This window comes from Danio rerio, chromosome 6, assembly GCF_049306965.1.
Source record: "Danio rerio strain Tuebingen ecotype United States chromosome 6, GRCz12tu, whole genome shotgun sequence".
Taxonomy (NCBI): Eukaryota; Metazoa; Chordata; class Actinopteri; order Cypriniformes; family Danionidae; genus Danio; species Danio rerio.
Genome location: NC_133181.1, coordinates 56078406 through 56105411, shown reverse-complemented (window position 1 = coordinate 56105411; position 27006 = coordinate 56078406). Strand labels below are relative to the sequence as shown.

At 39.0% G+C, this 27006-nt stretch overlaps 1 protein-coding gene across 2 annotated transcripts; it reads right to left on the bottom strand.

Annotated features, from left to right (window-relative positions):
• Window positions 1-21709, bottom strand: si:ch211-161c3.5. Of its 2 annotated transcripts, XM_021477307.3 has the most exons (6): window positions 21411-21709; window positions 9527-9899; window positions 6792-6817; window positions 6568-6694; window positions 4184-4215; window positions 3807-3911 (listed from the first exon to the last, which is right to left on the bottom strand). In XM_021477307.3, exons 2-5 carry the CDS (start codon window positions 9800-9802, stop codon window positions 4210-4212), a joined length of 435 nt encoding a protein of 144 aa, XP_021332982.1. In that variant the 5' UTR covers window positions 9803-9899; window positions 21411-21709; the 3' UTR covers window positions 3807-3911; window positions 4184-4209. The 2 variants fall into 2 exon arrangements, with proteins under 2 accessions (XP_009301000.1, XP_021332982.1); XM_009302725.5 differs by lacking the exon at window positions 4184-4215 and having other exon boundaries at window positions 1-3911.
• Between the last annotated feature and the right edge of the window lie 5297 nt (window positions 21710-27006).

The following is a 27006-nucleotide window of genomic DNA, read 5'->3' as shown; positions in this document are numbered from 1 at the left end:
TCAAAGTGTAAATGTTTATTTTTTATTCTTATTCTGTTCATAAAAGTTAAAAATTTTCTTTACAGTGATCCACCGCTGGCATGTGGTGCACAGAGGATTGCTATTTCATCTACAAAATATTTTCATTGTACATTTTGTGTAACCAGCGGTCATAACCGGCAGTCATCATTAGCTTCACAGACCAAAACAATGAGTTCATATCACATGGAAGACCAACAACAACAACAATAACAATAATAATAATAAAAATAATAATAATACTGTCTCACATTACTGAAATAATGGCCATCACGGTTCAATTGAAACAAACGCAACTTTGACATTAAAATCCTATTCTCAGATATGTTTCATGTTTGCTTTTAGTAAACAAATCTGTTCACAGAACACTTTCAGCTGTGCTTAAATAATAAAAAAGAAATCATTCACCAAATTAAAAGGATGTTAAAGTTGCATTTGGAGTCCCTTCTCAAAAACAAACACATTTATATATATAAAATAATCAGTCATTCAAAAAAAACACAATAAGCTTTAAAGCACAGGTCTCAAACTCGATCCCTGGAGGGCCGCAGCTCTGCACAGTTTGGCTCCAATTCTAATCAAACTCAGCTGATGCAACTAATCAAGGTGTTCAAGACTAGATACCATTAGGCAGGTGTGAGTTTGAGGTGGGCAACGCAGTGGCGCAGTAGGTAGTGCTTTCGCCTCACAGCAAGAAGGTCGCTGGCTCGAGCCTTAGCTGGGTCAGTTGGCGTTTTTGTGTGGAAAATTGTCCTAAATTGCTAAATGTGTCTCTGTGCTAAATTGTCCGTAGTGTATGTGTGTAAATGAGTGTCAATGGATGTTTCCCTGTGATGGGTTGTGGCTGGAAGTGTATTCGCTGCATAAAAACGTGCTGGATAAGTTGGCGGTTCATTCCGCTGTGGCAACCCCAGATTAATAAAGGGACTAAGCCATCTATCTATACATCTATTCATCCATCCATCCATCTATCAGAGTATCTATCTAGCCATCCATCCATCCGTCCACCCATCTATCCGCCCATCCATCCATTCATTTATCTATCTGACCATCTATCCATCCATCCATCCATCCATCCATCCATCCTTCTGTCTATCTATCTGACCATCTATCTATCTGTCCATCTATCCATCCATCCATCCATCTATCTATCCATGTTTCCCAGTGCTGGGTTGCGGCTGGAAGGGCATGCGCTGCGTAAAAACGTGCTGGATAAGTTGGCGGTTCCTTCCTCTGTGGCAACCCCAGTTTAAAAAAGGGACTATGCCATCCATCTATACATCCATCCATCCATCCATCTATCTAGCCATCCATTTATCCATCCGTCCACAAATCTATCCGTCCATCCATCTATCTATCTATCTATCTATCTGACCATCCATCCATCCATCCTCCTGTCTATCTATCCAACCATCTATCTATCTGTCCATCTATCTATCCATCCATCCATAAATCCATCCATCCATCTATCTATCCATGTTTCCCAGTGCTGGGTTGCGGCTGGAAGGGCATGCGCTGCGTAAAAACGTGCTGGATAAGTTGGCGGTTCCTTCCACTGTGGCAACCCCAGTTTAAAAAAGGGACTATGCCATCTATCTATACATCCATCCATCCATCCATCTATCTATCTAGCCATCCATTTATCCATCCGTCCACAAATCTATCCGTCCATCCATCCATCTATCTATCTATCTGACCATCCATCCATCCATCCTCCTGTCTATCTATCCAACCATCTATCTATCTATCCATCCATCCATAAATCCATCCATCTATCTATCTATCCATGTTTCCCAGTGATGGGTTGCGGCTGGAAGGGCATGCGCTGCGTAAAAACGTGCTGGATAAGTTGGCGGTTCATTCCACTGTGACAACCCCAGATTAATAAAGGGACTAAGCCGACAAAAAAAATGAATGAATGAGTTGGAGGTGGTTGGACCTAAACTATGCAGGACTGGGGCCTTTCAGGATCTGAGTTTGAGACCATTGCCTAAAAGGGATAGTTCACCCAAAAAAAAAAACATTTCTTACAAACAAATTACAGAGATGTTCGGCTCGTGATTCACGAACAAGGCTTGATCTAAGAAAACGATCTAAGAAAAATAAAGTCCATTTCGCAGGAGGGCACACAACATTTAGACCAAATCCAGTCTTGCAGAAGAGCAGAACAAACTTTCAAGTGTGCTTAAACTTTGTGATTTTTTAATAATCAGTGTAAAAATATGATTGTTTGTTTTCTGCAGTCATTTCTTCTGTGCTGAATACTTTCCAAAATGTATTTCTTGTAAGTGTTGGACTAGAAACTATTGATTTGAAAAGGCAGAGTCAGACGGAAATGCAATGTTTTCATTTGTAGTGGGATGTTGTTTTATAACAGCGGTGGCCAACCCTGTTCCTGGAGATTGACCTTCCTGCAGATTTCAGTTGCAGCCCATATCAAACACACCTGCCTGTAATTATCACGTGGTGTTCAGGTCCTAATTAATTGGTTCAGGTGTGTTTGATATGGGTAGCAACAGGTTGGCCACCCCTGGGGTCCGTTCTTCGTACGTGGATTACTCAGTTAGCTGGATTTGGATATTGACACGATCCAGGATCGTTTCGTTCTTCAAAGCTGATCCGAGAGTTGTTGTCATGGCAACAGTTCTGCTAGCTCAAACCTGATCGGGAGCAGGTTCAATTCATATAAACAGGATTAGATCGGCTCAGTTCAAGCAAAGATAATAGAGAAAGTATGTCCCGAATTCTGATATTTTCTTACAGTAGTAGTTATATACACTTGGGAAAATAGTAAATATTTTTTAACTATATATATAAAGTTATAGTCATTAATAAAATAAAGTTATACATATTCATAAAACGTATGCAATCTGCACCCTCGAAATGAAAGTACAAAGACTGCCACCTGGTGGTGCAAAGAGAAAGCTTATTGATATGAACTTTTTAGATCGCTTTAGTACAAATTGTGTATAATAGAAATGCACTATATGTGACTTTTTTAAAGCAATAATACATTTATGCAGTCATAAACATGTTTTGATAGTTAATATGCCAGTGATTTAATGCTTCACAAAAGTTCCAGATGCCTTTACCAATATTAAAATGCTTTTGTAAACAACCAGTTATTCTTTACACCGATTAAAAAAAACGGCTACTATAATAAAGAAAATCTTTTCTAAATGTAGAACTAAATACATTGATTTGCATTGAAATACATGATGAATACTCTTGACACATGAAAGTGTAAAGCCTGCAGTTCACAACAAATGTGGAAGGTTATTGCATGTCATATTTAACAAGCCGTTTACTGCTAATTTGATGTAATTTTGCTGACATGGATAATTGAATATTAATCAGATGATGTCATTACGCTGCTGTGCCGTCAGCCAATCGTTGCATTGCTGATCATGATTTCGAGGATCGATAGATCTGTCCTTCACAACACACTCAGCGATCTCAGATCAGTTTATCCAGACATTCTAATCTGATTCGCGAACTTGTCTGAAAAACCAAATTAGCCAGAGATCAGTTATCAAGATTGAAAAATCCAAGATCTGCCAAATCTCCTTAGATCATTTAAGCGAGGTACGAAGAACGGACCCCTGTTTTATAATGTCATACTAAATATCATTGCAAGTATTCCTGAATGCCAGTGTGTGTGTGTGTGTGTGTGTGTGTGTGTGTGTGTGTGTGTGTGTGTGTGTGTGTGTGTGTGTGTGTGTGTGTGTGTGTGTGTGTGTGTGTGTGTGTGTGTGTGTGTGTGTGTCCATATTTTTGTGTTTTCTTTTGTCCTGTGCAGCTCGTGAGTGTCGTCATGCATTAATAGCATCAGCCACGTCTGTGAAAACAAGTCGACTCGGTTTCTGAGTTGCTCCCTGACTAGTAGTCAGTGTCTGTGATGGAAAGAGAGAGTAAAAGTAAGTCAGTAAAAGCAGACATTGACACTAATACTGCTTTATAGAATGAAATAGTTTTACATAATGACACAGATGATGCTGTTTATTAAGATGAGTTCTGCTGTTTGCAGTATGAGAATGAAACGAATGCACGAGTGGAGGAGGTGTTTACAGGTGGATTCAGTCACAGCTGGTGTTTGAGGGGATTTAGTGATGATGGCAATAATAATAATGGCTGTCTGACACATTTACAGTGATAAATACTTTACCACAAGTAATAAAGCGCATGCTGCTGTCAGAACTCAAGAGAAATGAGAATGGTGGAAATTGAGATAAAGCGTTCAGTTAAATATGGCAAGCATTATTCTGAAACACCATAACTTTAGATCAATCATTTCACATTATATTCATACAAGAAATCGATAATATCATTTTCATTTATACGATTTAATAATATCCTTCCATCTGTCTATCTAACCATCCATTCATCCACCCATCTATCATCTATCTATCCATCTATCTATCTATCTATCTATCTATCTATCTATCTATCTATCTATCTATCTATCTATCTATCTATCTATCTATCTATCTATCTATCTATCTATCTATCTATCTATCTATCTATCTATCTGTAGATCTATCCATCCATTCATCCATCCGTCTATCTATGCAACCATCTATCTAGCCATTCATCCATTCATTCATCCATCCATCCACCTATCTATCCGCCCATCCATTTATCCATCTATCTATCTTTCCGACCATCTATCTATACATCCAACCATTCATCCATCCACCCATCCATCTGTCTTATCTATTCAACCATCTATCTATCTATCCATCTGTCTGTCTGTTTGTCCTTCCATCTGTCCATCATCCATCCATCCATCTGTCTATCTATCCAACCATCTGTCTATCAATTCATCCATTCATCTATCTATCTATCTATCTATCTATCTATCTATCTATCTATCTATCTATCTATCTATCTATCTATCTATCTATCTATCTATCTATTCAACCATCTATCTATCCATCCATCTGTCTGTTCGTCCATCCATCTGTTTATCATCCATCCATCCATCCATCTGTCTTTCTATCCAACCATCTATCTTTCCATTCATCCATCCATCCATCCATCCATCCATCCATCCATCCATCCATCCATCCATCCATCCATCCATCCATCCATCCATCCATCCATCTATCTATCTATCTATCTATCTATCTATCTATCTATCTATCTATCTATCTATCTATCTATCTATCTATCTATCTATCTATCCATCCATTCATCCATCCGTCTATCTATGCAACCATCTATCTAGCCATTCATCCATTCATTCATCCATCCATCCACCTATCTATCCGCCCATCCATCCATCCATCCATCTGTCTTTCTATCCAACCATCTATCTTTCCATTCATCCATCCATCCATCCATCCATCCATCCATCCATCTATCTATCTATCTATCTATCGATCGATCGATCGATCGATCGATCGATCGATCGATCTATCTATCTATCTATCTATCTATCTATCTATCTATCTATCTATCTATCTATCTATCTATCTATCTATCTATCTATCTATCTATCTATCTATCTATCTATCTATCTATCTATCTATCTATCTATCTATCTATCTATCTATCTATCTATCTATCTATCTATCTATCTATCTATTCAACCATCTATCTATCCATCCATCTGTCTGTTCATCCATCCATCTGTTTATCATCCATCCATCCATCCATCTGTCTATCTATCCAACCATCTATCTTTCCATTCATCCATCCATCCATCCATCCATCCATCCATCCATCCATCCATCCATCCATCCATCCATCCATCCATCCATCTATCTATCTATCTATCCATCCATTCATCCATCCGTCTATCTATGCAACCATCTATCTAGCCATTCATCCATTCATTCATCCATCCATCCACCTATCTATCCGCCCATCCATTCATCCATCCATCTATCTATCTTTCCGACCATCTATCTATACATCCAACCATTCATCCATCCACCCATCCATCTGTCTTATCTATTCAACCATCTATCTATCCATCCATCTGTCTGTCTGTTTGTCCTTCCATCTGTCCATCATCCATCCATCCATCTGTCTATCTATCCAACCATCTGTCTATCAATTCATCCATTCATCTATCTATCTATCTATCTATCTATCTATCTATCTATCTATCTATCTATCTATCTATCTATCTATCTATCTATCTATCTATCTATCTATCTATCTATCTATCTATCTATCTGTCCATCTGTCCGTCTGTTCCTCCGTCCATTTGTCCATCATCCATCCATCTACCCATCTATCCACCCATCTATCCATCCACCCATCCATCCATCTGTCTATCTATCCAACCATCTATCATCCATCCATTCATCCATCCATCCATCTATCTATTTGCTTGTCATCTGTCTGTCTGTGTCTGTGTCATCCATCCATCCCTTTTTCTATCTATTCATCCATCAATCCATCCATTAATCCGTTCGTTTGTCATCTATCCATCCATCCATCCATCTACCTGCCTGCCTGCCTGCCTATCTATCTATGTAATCAGTTGTTGTTTGTCAGATGATCTGTTTTGCTGTCGGCCATGTTTTAATGTCCTCCTACTTTTGAGTTTGGTCCTGCTGGGCTTCCGTCTCGTCCATGATCCAGGAGTTCCTGCTCGAGATCATCCTGTTCTTCAGCTGGATCAAAGTTATACATGGGCATCAGCTGATGTCGCAGTTTCTCCAGTCTGTGGAGAATAAAACAGAACGTGTCTGACTGAACCATAATTATTACTAAAATCACATTTTAAGACTGTCATGGAAAAGTAATGCACTGTTTCTTACCTTTTCTTTTTCCTGATGTATAGAAGCTGGTGAGGAAAAGAAAGATGTTACGCATAAACATTAGGTAAAATCCAAGGTGTTATTAAAACTCACTTATTTAATTTACAGTCAATTCAACCATTAGATTTATATTTTGAAATGTTTAAAAAAATATTATTATTATACACAAAAGACCCATTATTCTCATCAGAGAAGGAAAACACACACTTTTATTATGTAAAAGTGTACATCTTCCTAAGTTTAATTTATACCAGCATAAAATGTTTGGCTTTATAAACACTGGATTTTAGGATTTTAATGCGGCTTTATGTTGTGGTAATTCTACATGTTAATGTGGTGGCTAATATAAACAAATGACCATGAACACAACACGTTGTCTACAACTATAGATTAAATTGTTCTACAATACACCCAGGGATTGACATTAACTTTTATGATCACCAGCCAGTGTGGCTAATAGTTTTTCAACAATATTAGCCACTCGCTATTTTGACTAGCCACAATTTTGTTGTTGGGAAAATATATTTTATATGTATAAATATGACTTTGAAATGCCAAAATGACTTGTTTTAGATTTTGTGGAATGTCCACATGCGTCCTTATTCATTTTACTTTTGTGTATGTTGTGTAAGAGCTTGCTCAGTGAGCATGAGCACATGGGTCTCGGTTTCATAGTGTTGATTTACAGACTTTTCAGAGCTCAAAGGGTTTACCAAATTTATCTCTGACCACACTAAAAATAAATGAATAATTATTTCTTAGCCACAAATTTTAAATAATGTGTAAAAACAAGCAAAATATAGCTGTCTACTATACTTTTTATTTACATTTCTTTAAAAAAAATAGTTGACACCAGTTAACTACACATAAATGGGAAGTTAATATATCCTGTTTAAATAATGGTTAAAGCGAAAGCAACCAGTGCTGCTTACAAAAAGACCAATCTGGAGCTCTTGAAAGCAGCAGGACTGTGCGTGCATGAACAACTTTTTGTCTGGTCTATTTAAAAGAGAACGGATCACACCAGTTACATTTCCAGGCACACTTGTTTCAAGCAAGGAAACGGGAGCGCGCACGTGTTTTAAACAGTCGCGCGCATCACATGATCATCCTCTCATTCGGTATTCAACCAGCTTTCTTTTGCCCCCATAAACAAAATTACTTTTGTCAGTCGTGCTGCTTCTCGATTCTAAGATCGCATTTGCACGAATATTGGGCCATCGTTGTTGTCGAACACTGCTTTTAAGAAAACTACAATTTAAAAATAGTTTTCAACCAGCCAAAGTGGCAGTGGAGGTGGCTGTCTAATCTACTTACATTTGGCGGGTGTTAATGTAAAGCCCTGAATACACCACAAATTACTGTTGTAAAAACTGAAGTAGCTTCATTCATTAAATTTCTTGTCAGCTTAGTCCCTTTATTAATCCGGGGTCGCCACAGCGGAATGAACCGCCAACTTATCCAGCAAGTTTTTATGCAGCGGATGCGCTTCCAGCCGCAACCCATCTCTGGGAAACATCCACACATACACTACGGACAATTTAGCCTACCCAATTCACCTGTACCGCATGTCTTTGGACTGTGGGGGAAACCGGAGCGCCCGGAGGAAACCCACGCGAACAGGGAGAACATGCAAACTTCACACGGAAACGCCTGAGCCGAGGATCGAACCAGCGACCCAGCGACCTTCTTGCTGTGAGGCGAATGTGCTACCCATTGTGCCACTGCGTCGCCTTGAAGTAGCTTATGCTACAATATTTATCACAGGTTACCAGATCCCAATAGGTTGAACATGGTATAGCATTCTTAACCAAAGCATTGTAAATACTATATACACTCACCTGCCACTTTATTAGGTACACTTTCCAACTGCTCGTTAACAAAAAATTATAATCCGCCAATCAAATGGCAGCAACTCAGTGCATTTAGGCATGAATTTGGCATCAACAACATGAAAGCATGGATCCATCCTGCCTTGTATCAATGGTTCAGGCTAATGGTGGTGGTGTAATGGTGTGGGGGATATTTTCTTGGCACACTTGGCCCCATTAGTACTAATTTAGCATCGTGTGAACACCACAGCCTACCTGAGTATTGTTGCTGATCATGTCCATCCCTTTATGACCACAGTGTACCCATCTTCTGATGACTAATTCTAGCAGAATAACGCACCATGTCATAAAGCGCAAATCATCTCAGACTGGTTTCTTGAACATGACAATGAGTTCAATGTACTCAAATGGCCTCCACAGTCACCAGATCTCAATTCAATAGAGCACCTTTGGAATGTGGTGGAATGGGAGATTCACATCATGGATGTGCAGCCGACAAATCTGCAGCAACTGTGTGATGCCATCATGTCAATATGGACCAAAATTTCAGAGGAATATTCCCAGTACCTTGTTGAATTTATGCCACGAAGGATTAAGGCAGTTCTGAAGGCAAAATGGGGTCCAATCCGGTACTAGTAAGGTGTACCTAATAAAGTGGCCGGTGAGTGTATATATATATATATATATATATATATATATATATATATATATATATATATATATATATAGTATTATACAGTTTTAATGGTTCAAAAACACTATAGTGTTTACTATTGACCACCACAGTATATAGAGTTGTACCCTTTATTTTTATGCGTCCCTGGATCTAACATGTATTTTAAACACTGCATAAATTAAGTAGCAATATTCCTTTAAGAAGTTAATGGTTATTTATTTCCTCACCACCACAACAGCGAGTCCAATGACTGTAATGATTCCGAAGGGCACGAGCACCATCCCCACCCCAGCGCCCTCCACCGACGCCACGGGCAGCAGAGTGCCGTTTAGCCCAGGTGCGGAGGTGATGGAGCTCCTGGAGGTGATGTTCTCTGATGATGTTTTTACCTCTCCTGGACTGGTGAGAAGAGGGTTGAGGGTGGTCAGCGGGAGAGTCGGGTCTGGGAAAGGGCTCAGGGTTTGGGTGGAGGTGAATATATGGGGTTTGGCGGTGCTCATCATGGTGCTGTAAGGAGCGTTGGATGGTGACCCTACTGGGACTCGATGCTCCGGCAGGCCTCGGCCATGAGCAGCTCACGGTAAACTTCTGACAGAAATTCTGAAAAAAATAATAAAATGCATGACATTAGATCAAGTTTGGCTTTAGAGTGAGACATAGTGAGGTGATTCTGTGTCTGCTGTCTAAAAATAAAGCATAAATTGGATTTTAGTTTACCCAAAAACAAAAATTCTGTTAATATTTAGCCCACTCTATACTTGTTTCAAACTAGATATGGTATTATTTATGATATTCTGAAGAATGTTGAAAACCTGTAACCATTGACTTCCAAAGTATTTGATTTTCCAGCTATGGAATGGTTACAGCTTTTCAACATTCTTCATAATATCTTCTTTTGTGTTTAAGAGAAAAAAAGAAACATTTAAAATTTAAAATGTGTTTTTATATATAAAATATGTCTTCAGGAAAGTATGAACACTTTGACATTAAAATAAACTGTCTTTATTGAAATCTGTGTAAACCGATGCAGTCGGTCTTTCTCTTTTACAACTCTGCAGCACTGATATAGCTGATGGTATGTTTAATAGACAATTGCGTTAACTCAGCTGCTGTAAGAGGAGAGAAGAAAATACTAATGAACAATTTTAAAGGGTGGAATTGATAACAGATTTTGGCTAAAATGTTTGTCTTTATTTGCAGTATAACAACTATCCAAACATGGAAACAGCACATACATAAACATTAGCTACACTGTAAAAGGTTATATGATCAATTAGTCCTGACAGCATATGTTTTTAGGTCATTTTAATTTACTGAACTAAGTTAATCATGTTCTATCTTAGTTTTATAAGTTATGCAAGCTGTTTTAAGTCAGTTTAACATTATATAAGTTCAATGAACAATTGACATTCAATTTTAAAGTTTTCATATAGCCTATTTCTAATATTAAAATATGGAAAGTTGCAATTAACTAGTTTATTGTCTTTACAAGGGCATTATGTTGTTATTTATGTATTAAATAAAATGTTTCAAGTGTTAAATTAATGCTCATGTGCCTGACTTAACCTTAACAAACAAATCATAATATTACATTGGAATATGATCCACTTACATTACAGACATGACAGCAGCACGGTGACAGCATTAAATACAGAGACTTAAAAATATTACTTAAACACATTTGTTTTATTTCTTATTAAAACTAGTTCACCAAATCGAACTGAATCATTTGAAACGATTCGCGTCTCCAGGAAGCACAACTTATCCACCAACTACTTACTTTATAACAAGCCTAATACCCCTCTCTGACACTAAATAATCCAATATATAACGTTACGGCATGCACTCAATTCCAGGGGTTTCATTACCACGACGTAAAATGGGCGTGGTTTGGTCGGTGTTTGGGAAACGCCCCCTTTAAAAAAAAAACAATACTGAGAGGTCACCGATCATGCGCAGTACAGGTTCTTTTTTAGCGCGGTCATTTCAAACAGGATGATTTTCCTACCGCGGTGGAAAACGAAGGAAAAAACAATCATACAGGTTATTTTTTTGTTGTTATAATGTTATATTTTAAAGATTTCATTAGCAAAAACAGCTGACCTCGTTTTAATCCGTATTACTCCGTTTTACTGTCTCTAGGCTTTTGTACTCCCATTTTAAACCAAATAATAATGTTTGTGGTAAGATGAACTGTGTTTTTGTAGTTTAAAATATGGTATTCAGTCATGTTTAAACAAATAAATACCACATTTTCTGTAATAAATCGTGGTTAATTTCTCTTTCTCGATCTTAGTTAACTAACATAACTTTATTTTCTATTTTTATTTAAAGTCATCATACACAAAACACCTGAGATCAGGACAGGTATCTGATGTTAACTAATATAAAAGTGATCATACATGAAACACCTGGGATCAGGACAGGTATCTGATGTTAACTAATATAAAAGTGATCATACATGAAACACCTGGGATCAGGACAGGTATCTGATGTTACTGTATATAATATAAAAGTGATCATACATGAAACACCTGGGATCAGGACACGTATCTGATGTTACTGTATATAATATAAAAGTGATCATACATGAAACACCTGGGATCAGGACACGTATCTGATGTTAACTAATATAAAAGTAATAATACATGAAACCCCTGAGATCAAGACAGGTATCTGATGCTACTGTATATGATATATAAAGTATTTGACACAAAAGCCCTGGGATACATGAGGACAGGTATCTTAAGTTATAACAGTATTAATGTAATCTGAGAGGTATCTTAAGTTAATTTGTTTAATATAACATACACTGACTTCACATGAAACACCTGCGATCAGGACAGCTATTTTGTACTGCATATAAAAGGTATTGGACACGAAACCCCTGCAAATATGTACAGGTATCTGAACCAAACGGCTGTTTTCACAATCTGCGCATGATCCGTGACCTATGCAAATTCACAGATAGGCCACGCCCACCCGATGACGTAGTAGCGGTTACGCTGTACTGAAACCCCTGGAAAAAAGTGCCTGCCATAACGTTACAGTGAGAAGCGGTGAACCGATAATACTGCGCATGCGTGATTCAGTGAGCCAAACACAAACAGTACAGCCCGCTGTGTGACTTATCTAACTTGAACAACTGCAGCGCGGGTAAACCGATGGTCTAAATGAGGAACAAAACGAAAGTTTTCACCAGAAAACCAATGCGAAGGCAGGGAGAACATGCAAACTCCACACAGAAACGCCAACTGAGCCGAGGTTCGAATCAGTGACCTTCTTGCTGTGAGGCGTCAGCACTACCTACTGCGCCACTGCCTCGCACCCCGAGTATTGTGTGCCACCTTAAAGATGGAGCCACCTCTGCCAAACCAGGGCCATGTTTGGCCTACATGCTGTATGCCAGTGCCGGATGGATGCCTGCTGAGCCAGATTTATGCCAAATCTTGGCTAGAACTCTTTCTAGGGTTCTAGGGTTTCTACCTAGGTTATGTTACAAAAAAGAAATGCCTATAAAATTTTGATAAAACAGAACATTTCAGGCAGTTTGTCTGTTTATTTTTTACACTAAACATTTTACAGTCTTTTTTAGTGTGGTTTATTCATAAACTAATTTCGAGAGGATCACGTGCTTATAATCAACACGGCTGGCTCCTTATTAGCTCCGTAATCAGCCCCATTAGATGATTACGGAAGCATTATAAATAACCAGAGTTTATCACTCCAGTTATCTTCGTCTTGAAGCTCCCCCCTTTCCACCCCTTCATCCTCCTCCTTTCCTGATTGGGCGACACGGTGGCCCAGTGGCTAGCACTGTTGCCTCACAGCAAGAACACCGCCGGTCCAACCTTCCGGGCCGGTCGGTGTTTCTGTGCGGAGTTTGCATGATCTCCCCGTGTTCGCGTGGGTTTCCCCCGGGTTCCCCGGTTTCCTCCCACCGTCCAAAACATGAACCATAGCCAAATCGACTAAAACAACTTATCACCCAATCCAACCTCAGTTCACACTTCTCACGGTGACAAGCAGGGGAGTTTTCGAGACCTACCTGACCTCGAACTCCCCTCTCGCCCTTCTAACGGGAGGGAGCCCCGGGCTCGAGGATATTACGAGCTCAGGGCTCTCTCCCGGGACAGCATGCCAAATACGCTTTATTGATTATCAGTTAAGTGTGAACTCTTGAATTTCACTTTGTGAGGGGTGTAATAGCAGTTTCAGTCAGTTGTTTATGCAAAGACAGACCTTACACCTCACATATGAAAACTTAAAACCCGCAAACCTCTCAGTAAACGTGGCGCACTGGTCAGTCATTGATTTTGAAAACACTCGATCAGTTAGAAACAGATACAACAGCTTTATACCGATGTTTGGATGTGGTGGCTCCATCAGTGAAAAAATCTGTGTGTGTGTGTGTGTCTCTCTGTGTTTTAGTATCTGTGTGTGCACGAGTACAAACCCTGTGTACAACCAATGGATGGGTGTGTGCGTCAGTCTTTGTGTGTCTGTATGTTCGAGTCTGTGTGAGCATGAATGTGTGTGAGCGCATGAGCGCTAGCGCAGGTTCAAACCCTGTGGAGGACATAGGGATGTGTGTGTTTTTAGATAGTGTTGTGAAACCGCAGGCTTCCTTTCCTCCGCAGCCGTTAGGATGGTGTGTGTGTGTGTGTGTGTGTGTGGAGGCAGGAACGAAGCTCGATGCTTAAAATAGAGAATAGGAGAAGCTGCTGCTGATCTGCTGGATGTGAATGAGTGTGGAAATCGCCTAAACCGCAGACTGCCTCCATTCACAAAGAGCAGCTCGTGCAGCTATAGGGGCTCGGCTGAAATCAAAAGTTCGTTATCTTTGATTCACATATTCTGAAGCCGCAAGATGACAAACCTGGACTTAAAGGTCATGTTGTTCACAATAGCTCTTGTAGGATTTCAGATCTTGTCTTGTGTTTGTCAGAGAGACTTGTTTTATTGTGCTTTAATTCAACTTTTGTTGTGTGGACAAAATCATTTTATAATATGATTAAATAAAAATATTATACGTGCATCATGGTGGCGCAATAGCACAGCAAGAATGTTGCTGGTTCGAGTCCCGGCTGGGTAATTTCTGAGTTTGCATGTTCTCCCTGTGTTAGTGTGGGTTTCCTACAGGTGCTCCGGTTCCCCCCACAGTCCTAAGACATGCGCTATAGGTGAATAGGGTAAACTAAATTGGCTGTATAGTGTATGAGTGTGTATGGGTGTTTCCCGGTTGCAGCTGGAAGGGCATCCGCTGTGTAAAACATATGTTGGATAAGTCGGCGGTTCATTCCGCTGTGGCGACCTCTGATGAATAAAGGGACTGAGCCGAAGGAGAATGAATGAATGAATGGCCGAAGTGTGCGAGTGCTTCCCAGTACTGGGTTGCAGGTGGAAGGGCATCCACTGAGTAAAAACATGAGCTGGAGTAGTTGGTGGTTCATTCAGCTGTGGCGGCCTCTGAAATAAGGACTTAGCCGAGGGTAATGAATAAATGAATTAATGAAAAAAAATATATATATTATAATGTGGTGTCACAGTGGCTCAGTGGTTAGCACTGTCGCCTCACAGCAAGAAGGTTGCTAGTTCGAGTCCCGGCTGGGTCAGTTGGCATTTCTGAGTTTGCATGTTCTCCCTGTGTTGGCGTGTGTTTCCTCAGGGTGCTCCGGTTCCCCCCACAGTCCCAAGACATGCGCTATAGGTGAATAGGGTAAACTAAATTGTCTGTAAAGTGTATGAGTGTGTATGGGTGTTTCCCGGTTGCAGCTGGAAGGGCATCCGCTGTGTAAAACAATGTTGGATAAGTTGGCAGTTCATTCCTCTGTGGCGACCTCTCATGAATAAAGGGACTGAGCCAAAGGAAAATGAATAAATGAATGGACGTAGTGTTTGAGCGTGTGAGTGCTTCCCAGTACTGGGTTGCAGGTGGAAGGGCATCCACTGAGTAAAAACATGCGCTGGAGTAGTTGGTGGTTAAATCCGCTAAGGCGACCTCTGAAATGAAGACTAAGCCAAGGGAAAATGAATGAATGAAAAAAAAAAAAATTATAATGTGGTGTCACAGTGGCTCAGTGGTTAGCACTGTCGCCTCACAGCAAGAAGGTTGCTGGTTCGAGTCCCGGCTGGGTCAGTTGGCATTTCTGAGTTTGCATGTTCTCCCTGTGTTGGCGTGTGTTTCCTCAGGGTGCTCCGGTTCCCCCCACAGTCCCAAGACATGCGGTATAGGTGAACAGGGTAAACTAAATTGTCTGTATAGTGTATGAGTGTGTATGGGTGTTTCCCGGTTGCAGCTGGAAGGGCATCCGCTGTGTAAAACAATGTTGGATAGGTTGGCAGTTCATTCCTCTGTGGCGACCTCTCATGAATAAAGGGACTGAGCCGAAGGAAAATGAATGAATGGCCATAGTGTATGAGTGTGTAAGTGCTTCCCAGTACTGGGTTGCAGGTGGAAGGGCATCCACTGAGTAAAAAAATGTGCTGGAGTAGTTGGTGGTTCATTCAGCTGTGGCGGCCTCTGAAATAAGGACTAAGCCGAGGGAAAATGAATGAATGAAAAAAAATATATATATTATAATGTGGTGTCACAGTGGCTCAGTGGTTAGCACTGTCGCCTCACAGTAAGAAGGTTGCTGGGTCAGTTGGCATTTCTGAGTTTGCATGTTCTCCCTGTGTTCTCCCAACAGTCCCAAAACATGCGCTATAGGTGAATAGGGTAAACTAAATTGGCTGTATATAGTGTATGAGTGTTTCCCGGTTGCAGCTGGAAGGGCATTCGCTGTGTAAAACATATGTTGGATAAGTTGGCGGTTCATTCCTCTGTGGCTACCTCTAATGAATAAAGGGACTGAGCCAAAGGAAAATAAATGAATGAATGAATGGCTGTAGGGAATGAGTGTGTGAGTGTTTCCCAGTACTGGGTTGCAGGTGCAAAGGCATCCACTGTGTAAAAACATGTGCTGGAGTAGTTGGTGGTTCATTCCGCTGCGACAGCTGAATGAGATCCAAAATTTTACATTCATTTCATTAATAATCACCTGTTTCTAAATGGTCTGTCTATAAAAGTAAGAGGGAAGTATCCCCCATCCCCCCTGGTTGCTACGCCCCTGGTTAGCACTGTCGCCTCACAGCAAGAAGGTTGCTAATTCGAGTCCCGGCTGGGTCAATTTTTGTGTGGAGTTTGCATGTGCTCCCCATGTTTGCGTGGGTTTCCTCCGGGTGCTCACAGTCCAAACACATGCGCTATAGGTGAATTGAGTAAACTAAATTGTCCGAAGTATATGAGTGTGTATGGGTGTTTCTCAGAATTGGGTTGCAGCTGAAAGAGTATCCGCTGCATAAAACATATGCTGGATAAGTTGGCGGTTCATTCCGCTGTTGTGACCCCTGATAAATAAAGGGGCTAAGCCAGAGAAAAATGAATGAATGAACACATTTTTCATTGATTTGGCATGATAGAATGAAGCAAACAATTCACCTTTGATTTACAGAATTGAGTTAGATTTCGTTTTATAATAAAACCAAAAACCCTTTAAAATGTAACAATATTCTGTTTAATAACATCAATAACAAGTTTTTAACTAATTCTCCATATTGTAATACAATAAAAGTAGACAAAAAATATATATTTTTTCGTAAATTCGTACCATTCATTCTTTTGTTGATTTTCTTTTCGGCTTAGTCCCTTTATTAATTAGGGGTTGCCACAACGGAGTGAACCGCCAACTTATCCAGTGTGTGTTTTAGTGTGTAGTAGTATGTGTGAAATTGTGTGAGTGTTTATGTGCCTGTGAGTGTTGTTTACTGTGTGTGTGTGTGTGTGTGTGTGTGTGATCTTGTTGTCGTTAGTCTGTTCTCTGTCTCCTAAAGCAGTATGGTTACAGGATGTGGGCAAGCAAAAAGAGAAAGAAACAGAGAGAGTTTGATGGGTTTGATGATGTTTTACCGAGGAAATCGAGTACCCAGAAACACACACAGCGAGAGGTCTGTGTGTGTGTGTGTGTGTGTGTGTCGTAAGAGATGACAGTAACGCACTAGGATGTACTCCTGCTTCCTATGCTGACTCTCTCTTTCTAACAACCGGCCTGAGCACACCTGCACTGCACAGTTGCTGCTGTCTGACATCTAAACTCACGTTTGCTGGATTATATTTATTCATTTTCCTTTAGCTTAGTCCTTCATTTATCAGGGGCCACAGTGGAACGAACCGACAACTTATCCAGCTTATGTTTTACACAGCGCTTCCAGCAGCAATTCAGCACTGGGAAACATCCATACACTCTCACATTCACACATGCACTACGGCCAGTTTAGTCCATCTAATTTACCTTTAGCGCATGCAGAGGTGGGTAGAGTATCCAGAATTATTACACTAGTAAATGTAACTATCTTAAAAGTTACTCGAGTATAAAAATATCTGATAAAAACAATTACTTCATTAAATAGTTATACACACACATACACACAAACATTTATACAGTTGAAGTCATAATTATTCACCCTCCTGTAAATTTAGTTTCTTTTATTAAATTATATGTAAAAGAGCAAGGAATTTTTCACCGTATTCCCTATAATATTTGTTCTTCTGGTAAAAGCCTTATTTATTTTATATCAGCTAAAATAAAAGCAGTTTTTAATATTTTAAATTCATTTTAAGGTCAATATTATAAACCCCCTTAAGCATAGTTTTTTTATTGTCTACAGAACAAACCACTGTTATACAAAAGCCCCTTTCACACATACAGACCTTTCCGGATTTGACACCTTTCCGGTGTGTATGTGTGAACAGGTCCTTTTTAAAAATACCGGTAAATTCATTCTGGCTATTTACCGGATAGAGAAGTTGTAACATTACCGGTAATTTGCCGGAATGCTGCGCTGTGTGAATGCAGAAGAAAGATTGCCGGAAAGAGCACGTGCACGTCTAGAACGTGCTGACTTGAGACGTCTGCTTTAGCCAATCAGAACAGTCAGACACATTCACGTAAGCGCGGTTTATGAGAAAGCTGCGGCAAAGAGCAAGGAATCACCAAGAGGCGACACTCTAGTGCAATCTGGGAAACAGCCACTAGATGGCGCGGCGGCCATTTTGGAATGAAAACTCCAATAGAACAACAGCATAAAATAAGTCTGTAAAATAAACTCTCAAAAGTGTTGATGATTGTCAAAGTAAGTGTTGTATTGTCGACTTTCAGGTTGCATCTCAGCTTTAATGCGCTTTTTTTTTTTTTTAAAGATTTATTTTTGGCCTTTATTATATCGAACAGTATTTAGACAGGAGGAGAAGTTGGAGAGAGAGAGGGGGTAGGTAAATGTCCTCGAGCCGGAATTCGATCTCAGGGTGCCCTGACGTGCTACTGCACCATATGTCGACGCGCTAACCACTAGGCTACTGCGCCGACTTAATGCGCTTTTTAAAATAAATAAATAAAAAAAAACAAAGCAGCCGCTAGCCATCGCGACAGCAATAAGATCCAATGGACAGCCGATCGCTTTCACTCCAAAATGATGGAATCCGGGGCTGCTGCTGGGCGCTGCTGTTGCAATGGAACGTTCTATTGAGTGTCGCCTCTTGGTCATTCTAAGCTCTTTGGCTGCGGTCACACTGGGCTTTTCCTCCCATAGACTTCTATTCATACGCACGCGAATGCGTCAGACCGGAAACGCAGGGTCATACGTCAAGTTTCGCAGGTTGCTTCGGTGCAAAGGTCAAGCTTGGTGAACTCTGACCCGCGAAATCGCATCACTATACTGCGTGAGACCAATCGAGGATCAAAACATGACATCTCTGAACAGAAATTTAAAACATGGAGCAATCGCTCGCTTTTTAAATGACTAATCATCTTGTTTAATCCCGCCCCTTTTCGCAGAGCCGTACGACAGAATTTCGCAAACTCAAACTCTGGTGTGACCGCAGCTTAAAAGCCTTTGAATATTTTCCCAGACACATTTAGCTGCTAGAAATTAGTCAGATAACGTTTATATGTTCATCTTAATGCCAACTGTGTAAATAATTATCGATAAGATGCTTAGGATAAGCCGTTGTTTGTTTACCTTCAAGCTTTGCGTGTGCCCGTGAGACAGCCCGTGAGCGCAAGCACACACACATATCATGTACATCTCGAAATGCGAAAGTGTTTCTCTATAAGTTCTCATCGAAGTCGTTCACCATACCAAAGAGCATAGAATCACCAAGAGGCGACACTCTTGTGTAATTTGTTAAGCAGCCACTAGAGGGCGCAGCGGCCATTTTGGAATGAAAACTCCAATAGAACAACAGCATATTATAAGTCTGTAAAATAAACTCTTAAAAGTGCTGATAATTATGATAATAAGTGTTGTATTGTCGTCTTTCAGGTTGTATCTCTGCTTTAATGCGCTTTTTAAATAAATAAATAAAAACAAAGCAGCTGCTTATCGCGACAGTAATGAGATCCAATGGACAGCCGATCGCTTTCACTCCAAAATGGTGGAATCCGGGGCTGCTGCTGGGCGCTGCTGTTGCAATGGAACGTTCTATTGAGTGTCGCCTCCTGGTCATTCTAATCTCTTTGACCATACTGATCCATCCACAAAGTTTGTAATGTAGTCAAATGTATACAAATACAAGCCCAGCCATTTAAAGGGCATTTCTGGTTAATGATGTAAGAATTTACCGGTATTTTGAAATGGATGTGTGAATGCTCTTTTCCGGAAAAAATCCGTAACGTCCTCGTCAGTGTGAACAGCGCTTTTTTGAATCTACCGGTAAAGTCGTTCTGGAAATTTTTCAGATATTTACCGGCATTACTGTGTGAAAGGGGCTAATTAATTGACTTTTGTAACAAGCAAGACTGATTTATACTTCTGCGTCAAACACCGGCGTATGCTACGGCGCTGACGCATAGCCCTTCGCCGTGGCCGTCACTGACGTGCACCTCTCAAAAAATGTAACTACACGTCGCAACAACGCGTAGCGCAAGCTCTGTGATTGATCGGCTTGGTAGTTTGACGCAGAAGTATAAATCAGCCTTAATAAGTTTCTTATAGTCAGTTAAATGTCTGTTGAAGGAGCAGTATCAGCAGATATTACTAATCTACAAATACTCACATGCACCACCAAAATAAAGTGTTAGCTTTTTTTACATCTGAACTTATCAAATTAACTGTGTGTATAATTATAAAAATTAAGCCAACTCAACAGTTCCAAGTTAAATCCGATAAACCAACACAATCTCACGGCAATTCGTAACTTTTTCATTTAGTGGCTAATTCGTACAAATTCGTACGATCTAATTCATACATTTTAGTACGATTTGCGTATCCCCCAATGACGGTTGGGTTTAGGGGTGGGGTTAGGTGCCACGCCTCCTTTTTAAAATCGTACATTTTCTTACGACTGAACTCGTACGAATTCGTACGAATTAGCCACTAAACTGCCAAAACGTAAAATACTTACGTTTTCTCGTGAGATCAGGCTGGATTAACTCACTTTTTTAGGTAAAGTCAAGTTGTCGCTTTCACTGTAAAAAGTGATGCGAGTAAACCAATTGGCTCAAAAGCAACAAGTTGACTTCAACAAGCTGTGTGTGGAGGAGGTTGAATAATATGAAAAAATATAATAGAAAGCTAGTAAAATAAATTTAAAGTAGGTTTTATTGTTAGTTTGACAAAAAAAAGAGGAGTTTAAACAAAATATATATTTTGGATATATGATCAAAGAGTATAAAAGTGCCCATAGTTGAAGAATTACCCTTAAACGAACTCAAATATAGTCAACAACAAAACTCCCTGTGAGAAAAGACAGAAATATCTGCAGTAATCCCTGTATTTGAGGAGCGTTAATTACCTTCTTACATAATCAATTCTTATCTCAGCTCAGACTGGTCACTGTCTCTTTCACAAAAAGTCACACTTAATGAAGAACATGCTCGTCCTTTCACCAATCAGAATGCAGGAGGGCTCTCTTAATCCTGCCTCTTCGACCAATCAGAGGCCACCAGAGGACAAAGATAGACATACCAACAGAGGCACCAAAATATTGTGACTTTTTCAGCTATCAATCTTCCTCTATGCAATAAAGATATGACTCTGAAATCTTTATCTGCTGATATGAAATCTACCAACCTGTTCATGGAGAAATCTGGCCACGGCTGACGTCCTTCCAAGGTTCTCCAGGCAGCCGATGGAAAAAAGGAGAGTGATTTTTCTCCTTTCACCCCTCCTCCTTCGTTCCTCAGCTCAAACACTCCAGCTGAGAGGCTGAAGACTGAAAGATTTTGCTTGCTTTCAGCACATTTGACCTCACCGTACAGAATCACATCTCATTTCTTCCCGTTTTGTGCTTTTTTCTGTTCATTTTATTCAGAGACAGGACAAGAAGAGCTACAGGGATGCTACAAGCCCAAGCTATGTGATCCAGCAATGTCCCTCCTCTTTTCTGCTCTGTGATTGGTCAGCTGGGGGGCAGCAGGAGGCTATGATTGGCCGGTTGGGCTGTGCGTCTGTCTTTGCAGGGATGAGGATGGGATTTAGTGGTTGGACACACCAGATGCTGTGAATGTGTCCAGGAGCAGAGTTCAGCAATGCTTAACCCTTTACTGACTAAAGTGTGCGGTATGTGTACTGGAGTAAAGATGTGTGGTGGCTAAGAGTTACACTGGTAAAGTCAGAATTATTAGCCCTCCTGAATTATTACCCCCTTTATATCTATTCCCAATTTCTGTTTAACGGAAAAAAAAAGATTGTTTTCAACACATTTCTAAACATACTAGTTTTAATAACTGATTTCTAATAACTATTTAGATAATTATAAAGATATATAATGATAATTTATTTTATCTTTGGCATGATGACAGTAAGGCGAGGCAGTGGCGCAGTAGGTTGTGCTGTCACCTCACAGCAAGACGGTCGCTGGTTCGAACCAGCTGGCTCAGTTGGCGTTTCCGTGTGGAGTTTGCATGTTCTCCCAGCCTTCACGTGGGTTTCCTCTGGGTGCTCCGGTTTCCCCCACAGTCCAAAGACATGCGGTGCAGGTGAATTGGGTAGGCTAAATTGTCCGTAGTGTATGAGTGTGTGTGTGAATGTGTGTGTGTGTGTGAATGTTTTCCAGAGATGGGTTGCGGCTGGAAGGGCATCCGCTGCGTAAAAACTTGCTGGATAAGTTGGCGGTTCATTCCGCTGTGGTGACCCCGGATTAATAAAGAGACTAAGCCAACAAGAAAATGAATGAATGATGACAGTAAATAATATTTTGCGAGATATTTTTAAGATACTAATATTCAGCTTAAAGCACAGTTTAACTGTGTTAATTAGGTTCATTAGGCAAGTTATGATAATTAGGCAAGTTATTGCATAACAGGTTTGATCTGTCAACTATCGGGAAAAAAAGAAGCTCATGGGGGCTAATAAATTTGATCTTAAAATTATTTTTAAAAAATTAAAAACTGCTTTTATTCTAGCCAAAATAAAACAAATAAGACATACTCAGACATACTGTGAAACATTTCTTTGTTAAACATCATTCAGGAAATATTTTAAGAAAAATAAAATAAAATTCATAGGAGGGTGAATAATTTTGACTTTAACTGTATAATGTGTAAAAAATGCTGGGTTCAGCACAATTTTAGCATATTGTCCCAACACAGATATGTAAAAGTTAGCCCATTTGTTTGTGAATTGAACATAGAACATTTAAATTGTTCTAATTTACAGTTTAAATTGTTCTAATTTATAACAATTTAAATTGTTGTTTAAGTTGTTCCCCCATTGGTCAGTTATTTTAGTCTTGCTAATTTTAATTTTGCAAATTATTACTCCAATATCTAACATTCTCTTTTATTTTTATTTGTATTTTCATTATGCAGTTGAAGTCAGAAATATTAGCTTACTTGAATTATTAGCCCCCCTGTTTTTTTTATTTCCCTAATATTTGTTTAACGGAGAGAAGACATTTTCAACACATATCTAAACCATGATGACAGTAAATAAAATTTGACTAGATATTTTTTAAGGAACTTCTATACAGCTTAAAGTGACATTTAAAGGCTTATTTAGGTTAATATAGGTTAACTAGGCAGGTTAGGGTAGTTAGGCGAGTTAGTCTACAGAACAAACCATTGTTATTCAATATAGAAAAAATATAAAGGGGCTAATAATTTTGACCAAATAGGGTTTTTTTTTTATTATTATTAAAAACTGCTTTTGTTCTAGGCGAAATAAAACAAATAAGACTTTCTCCAGAAGAAAAAATATTATCAGACATACTGTGAACATTTCCTTGCTCTGTTAAACATAATTTGGGAAATATTTAAAAAAGAAAATAAAATTCAAAGGATGTCTAATAATTCTGACTTCAATCAGAATCACAATTACATACACACATATACATACATACATACATACATACATACACACATATACATACATACATACATACATACATACATACATACATACATACATACATACATACATACATACATACATATATATATATATATATATATATATATATATATATATATATATATATATATATATATATAAATCATTTTGACCCATGTATTGAAGTCAGAATTATAACTTTTTTTTTCTACATAGTATGGGGGACAACCACAACTAATCCTTGATTAAAATCAATCAATGTTGACTAAAATTAATCAGAAAGATGGTTGGATTATGAATTATGTAATTATATATATATGTGTGTGTGTGTGTGTGTGTGTGTGTGTGTGTGTGTGTGGTCGATAAGTATGTATTATATGTATAAATATATGCATGTATTAGAAATATATAATGTAATGTGTGTTTAAATTAATATAGTAATACTAATATATAATAAAAAATATATTTAGGCTTATGCATTTTAATGAACAAAGCATATGTGGAACATTAAGTGTGTCGATATTTAAAATGGTTTATTTACATATATTTAAAATAAATTCATTAATTTTCAAATTTGTTCATTGTTGCAAAATAAAATGTAACAAATATAAATAAATATTGTACACGTGTTGTATTAAAATGTATTAATTCATTTGTATTTAGCAGTTTTAGCCTAGATTTTATCATTTTAGATATTTTGGCCTCTTTCAACAATCCTCCAAACCCTGGAAGCTTCCACAGTTGCATTTTGCAGTCTAAAACAACATTTTACTACTAATATTAAACGTTAATATCATCAAACCGCATTTTAGCTAATACGTGTTGATGCTATACTGCTAGTCGTAGTATGAGGAGACAACCACAACAGCTAATCCTTGATTAAAATGAATTGTTGACTAAAATTAATCCGAAAGATGGATGGATTATGAATGATGTAATTCTAAAAATATGCTCGAGACTAAAGCACATCCGTTGCCTAATGTTTTGTAACAATGATTAAAACGCCGCTGTCATGTGTTGATAGTAGCGCTCGGTCAGCAGATGGCGTCCTCCATATGCTGGTAAAACAATGATGTATTTCTCTGTCCAACAGCGTCTCCTAGTGTTGACAATGCGTTAGTGCTTATCCGCCTTAATCCTCTTATTTGTCTGTTTATGAAGTACAAGCCAAACTGTTCGCAAATTAACTGTCTAACCTGCTAAGAGGAGTAAAAATAATCCTTAGTTACAAGATAATAAGTGTAAGTAACACGTATAGTCTACCATACGAGATTTCTTTTCACTTCTCATGCTCGATTCATATCTGTCTACTACACAGCAAATGCATTAGTGTTAAATTTCGAGTGTTGTGGTAATTCAGAGGAGTTAGATAAAGATAAATCAACCCTCTCAGTGTTAGAAGCTGATTTGCCTCCTTGTCATACAGAGTTACATGTATCTAACGCTTATACAGTGTTTACCATTACATCCAGTAATTTGTGCAGCACTTTACCTGTAGGATTTTTCCAGACGCCATTTGTTTTTGCCACAAGGAGCAATGAGATGAAGCAACTGGTGAGTAAAAGTACTTAAAATGTCTGTATATGGACATTTGACGTCCGAATCGTTATGTATACGTTAGCTTTAAATATCTCACAAAAAAGTATAATTTTTCATCTTTATTTTGTTTTGTACTAGCTATGTTAACAGCTAAAACCAGCTTGACCAGCCTATCAAGGCTGGGAGCCCAGCCAAAACCAGCTACGTCCAGCTTAAACCAGGATGGTCAAGCTGATTTTAAATGGTTTTAGCTGGTCACTTTCCCAGCTAAGACTAGGCTGGAAATGGCTGGAAACCAGCCTGGAAGTGGCCAAAACCCCTCTAAAACCAGTCTGGTCGACTAGCTAAAACCAGCCAACCATCCTAAACTGGTTTAAGCTAGATTTTTGGTATGAAAGTCGTGCAATTTACAAAAATGACCAATAAAAGTCTGTTATTGATACTCTGCTGGCTGATTTGCCGTTCATTCTAATCGCGAGCCATTTTGTGTTTTATTTCGTGTGCTGTTTTCACCACGGTTTGTGTTTTTCTGTCATTTCGAAATGACACTAGCCTATATTTTCACTTTGTCACAGCTATTAAATCAGTGTGTCAGTGGCACAGTACAGGCTACGTGTGTGTGTCAAACATTTTGGTGAATTACATTTGTTTGGGCTGGTTATATATTTGAAATAAAGAGAAAATGTTGACTTTAGCGATGACAATGCTTCATTTAAACTGCAGAAGATGCATGTTCTTCGCATTCTCCTTGCGCATACACGCAAAGCATAATGGGTAATTTTGCGTTCCAAGAAAAAGGTCTATAAGAGTTTGCTAATTAACACTCTCTCAGTGTTGATAATGTTAACTCTTTCAAAAGTGTTATTTTGACACTTTTATAGTGGTTTCCATATAAACTCTGAGGGAGTGTTAATTTTAACACCAAGGTAGTTAAATCTACTATCTAAAATTTGCAATGTGTATATATTCAGTTGAAGTCAGAATTATTTTTCCCCTATTTCTGTTTAACGAAGTGAAGATTCTTTCAGCACATTTCTAATCATAATAGTTTTAATAACTCATCTCTTATAACCGATTCATTTTATCTTTGCCATGATGACAGTACATATTATTTGACTAGATATTTTTCAAGACACTTCTACAGGGCCGGAGTGGTACTCCTTTTCAGCCCTGGAGTTTCAAGCCTCAGACCGGCCCACCTCAGTTCACGACTGACTATATTAAAATAAGGTAATTTCCAAATCAGTTTCTAATGACACTATCACGTCTTTTTTTGAGAAAACAGCTGCTTTAGAACTTCAAATGTTCAACAACCCTAACAGTATTATGTGTCTTAACAATAAAAATGAAAACATGAAATTACTCTAACGAAGATCGAACCCAGGTCCGCGGTGTCTTAACCTAATGTGCTAACCGCTGGACCACAATAGCTGTGATCAGAGTTTTATCATCTTTAAAATAGATGAAAAGAGAAGAGCTGCGGTAAAATAATGAATAAAAAGGCTGTGGTCAAGTAAATAAATAAATTTAAAAAGTGTGACTGCTGAGAGCAACAGATTCTGCAGCTAGGGACACCGGCCCTCGCGGCCAAAAAACGGACCGGCCCACCGGGAATTCTCCCGGTCCTCCCGATTAGCCAATCCGGGCCTGCACTTCTATACAGCTTAAAGTGACATTTAAAGGCTTAACTTGGTTAATTAAGTTAACTAGGCAGGTTAGAGTAATTAGGCAAGTTATTGTATAATGATGGTTTGTTCTGTAGACCAGGGGTTCCCAAACTTTTCAGGCCGCGACCCCC

Coding starts and splice junctions, on each gene's coding strand:
- si:ch211-161c3.5 (XM_009302725.5), bottom strand. CDS start 9,802: ATGATGAGCACCGCCAAACCCCATATATTCACCTCCACCCAAACCCTG. Junction 6,818..9,526: donor TTGGACTCGCTGTTGTGGTG/GTGAGGAAATAA, acceptor TTTCCTCACCAG/CTTCTATACATCAGGAAAAA. Junction 6,695..6,791: donor TACATCAGGAAAAAGAAAAG/GTAAGAAACAGT, acceptor TATTCTCCACAG/ACTGGAGAAACTGCGACATC.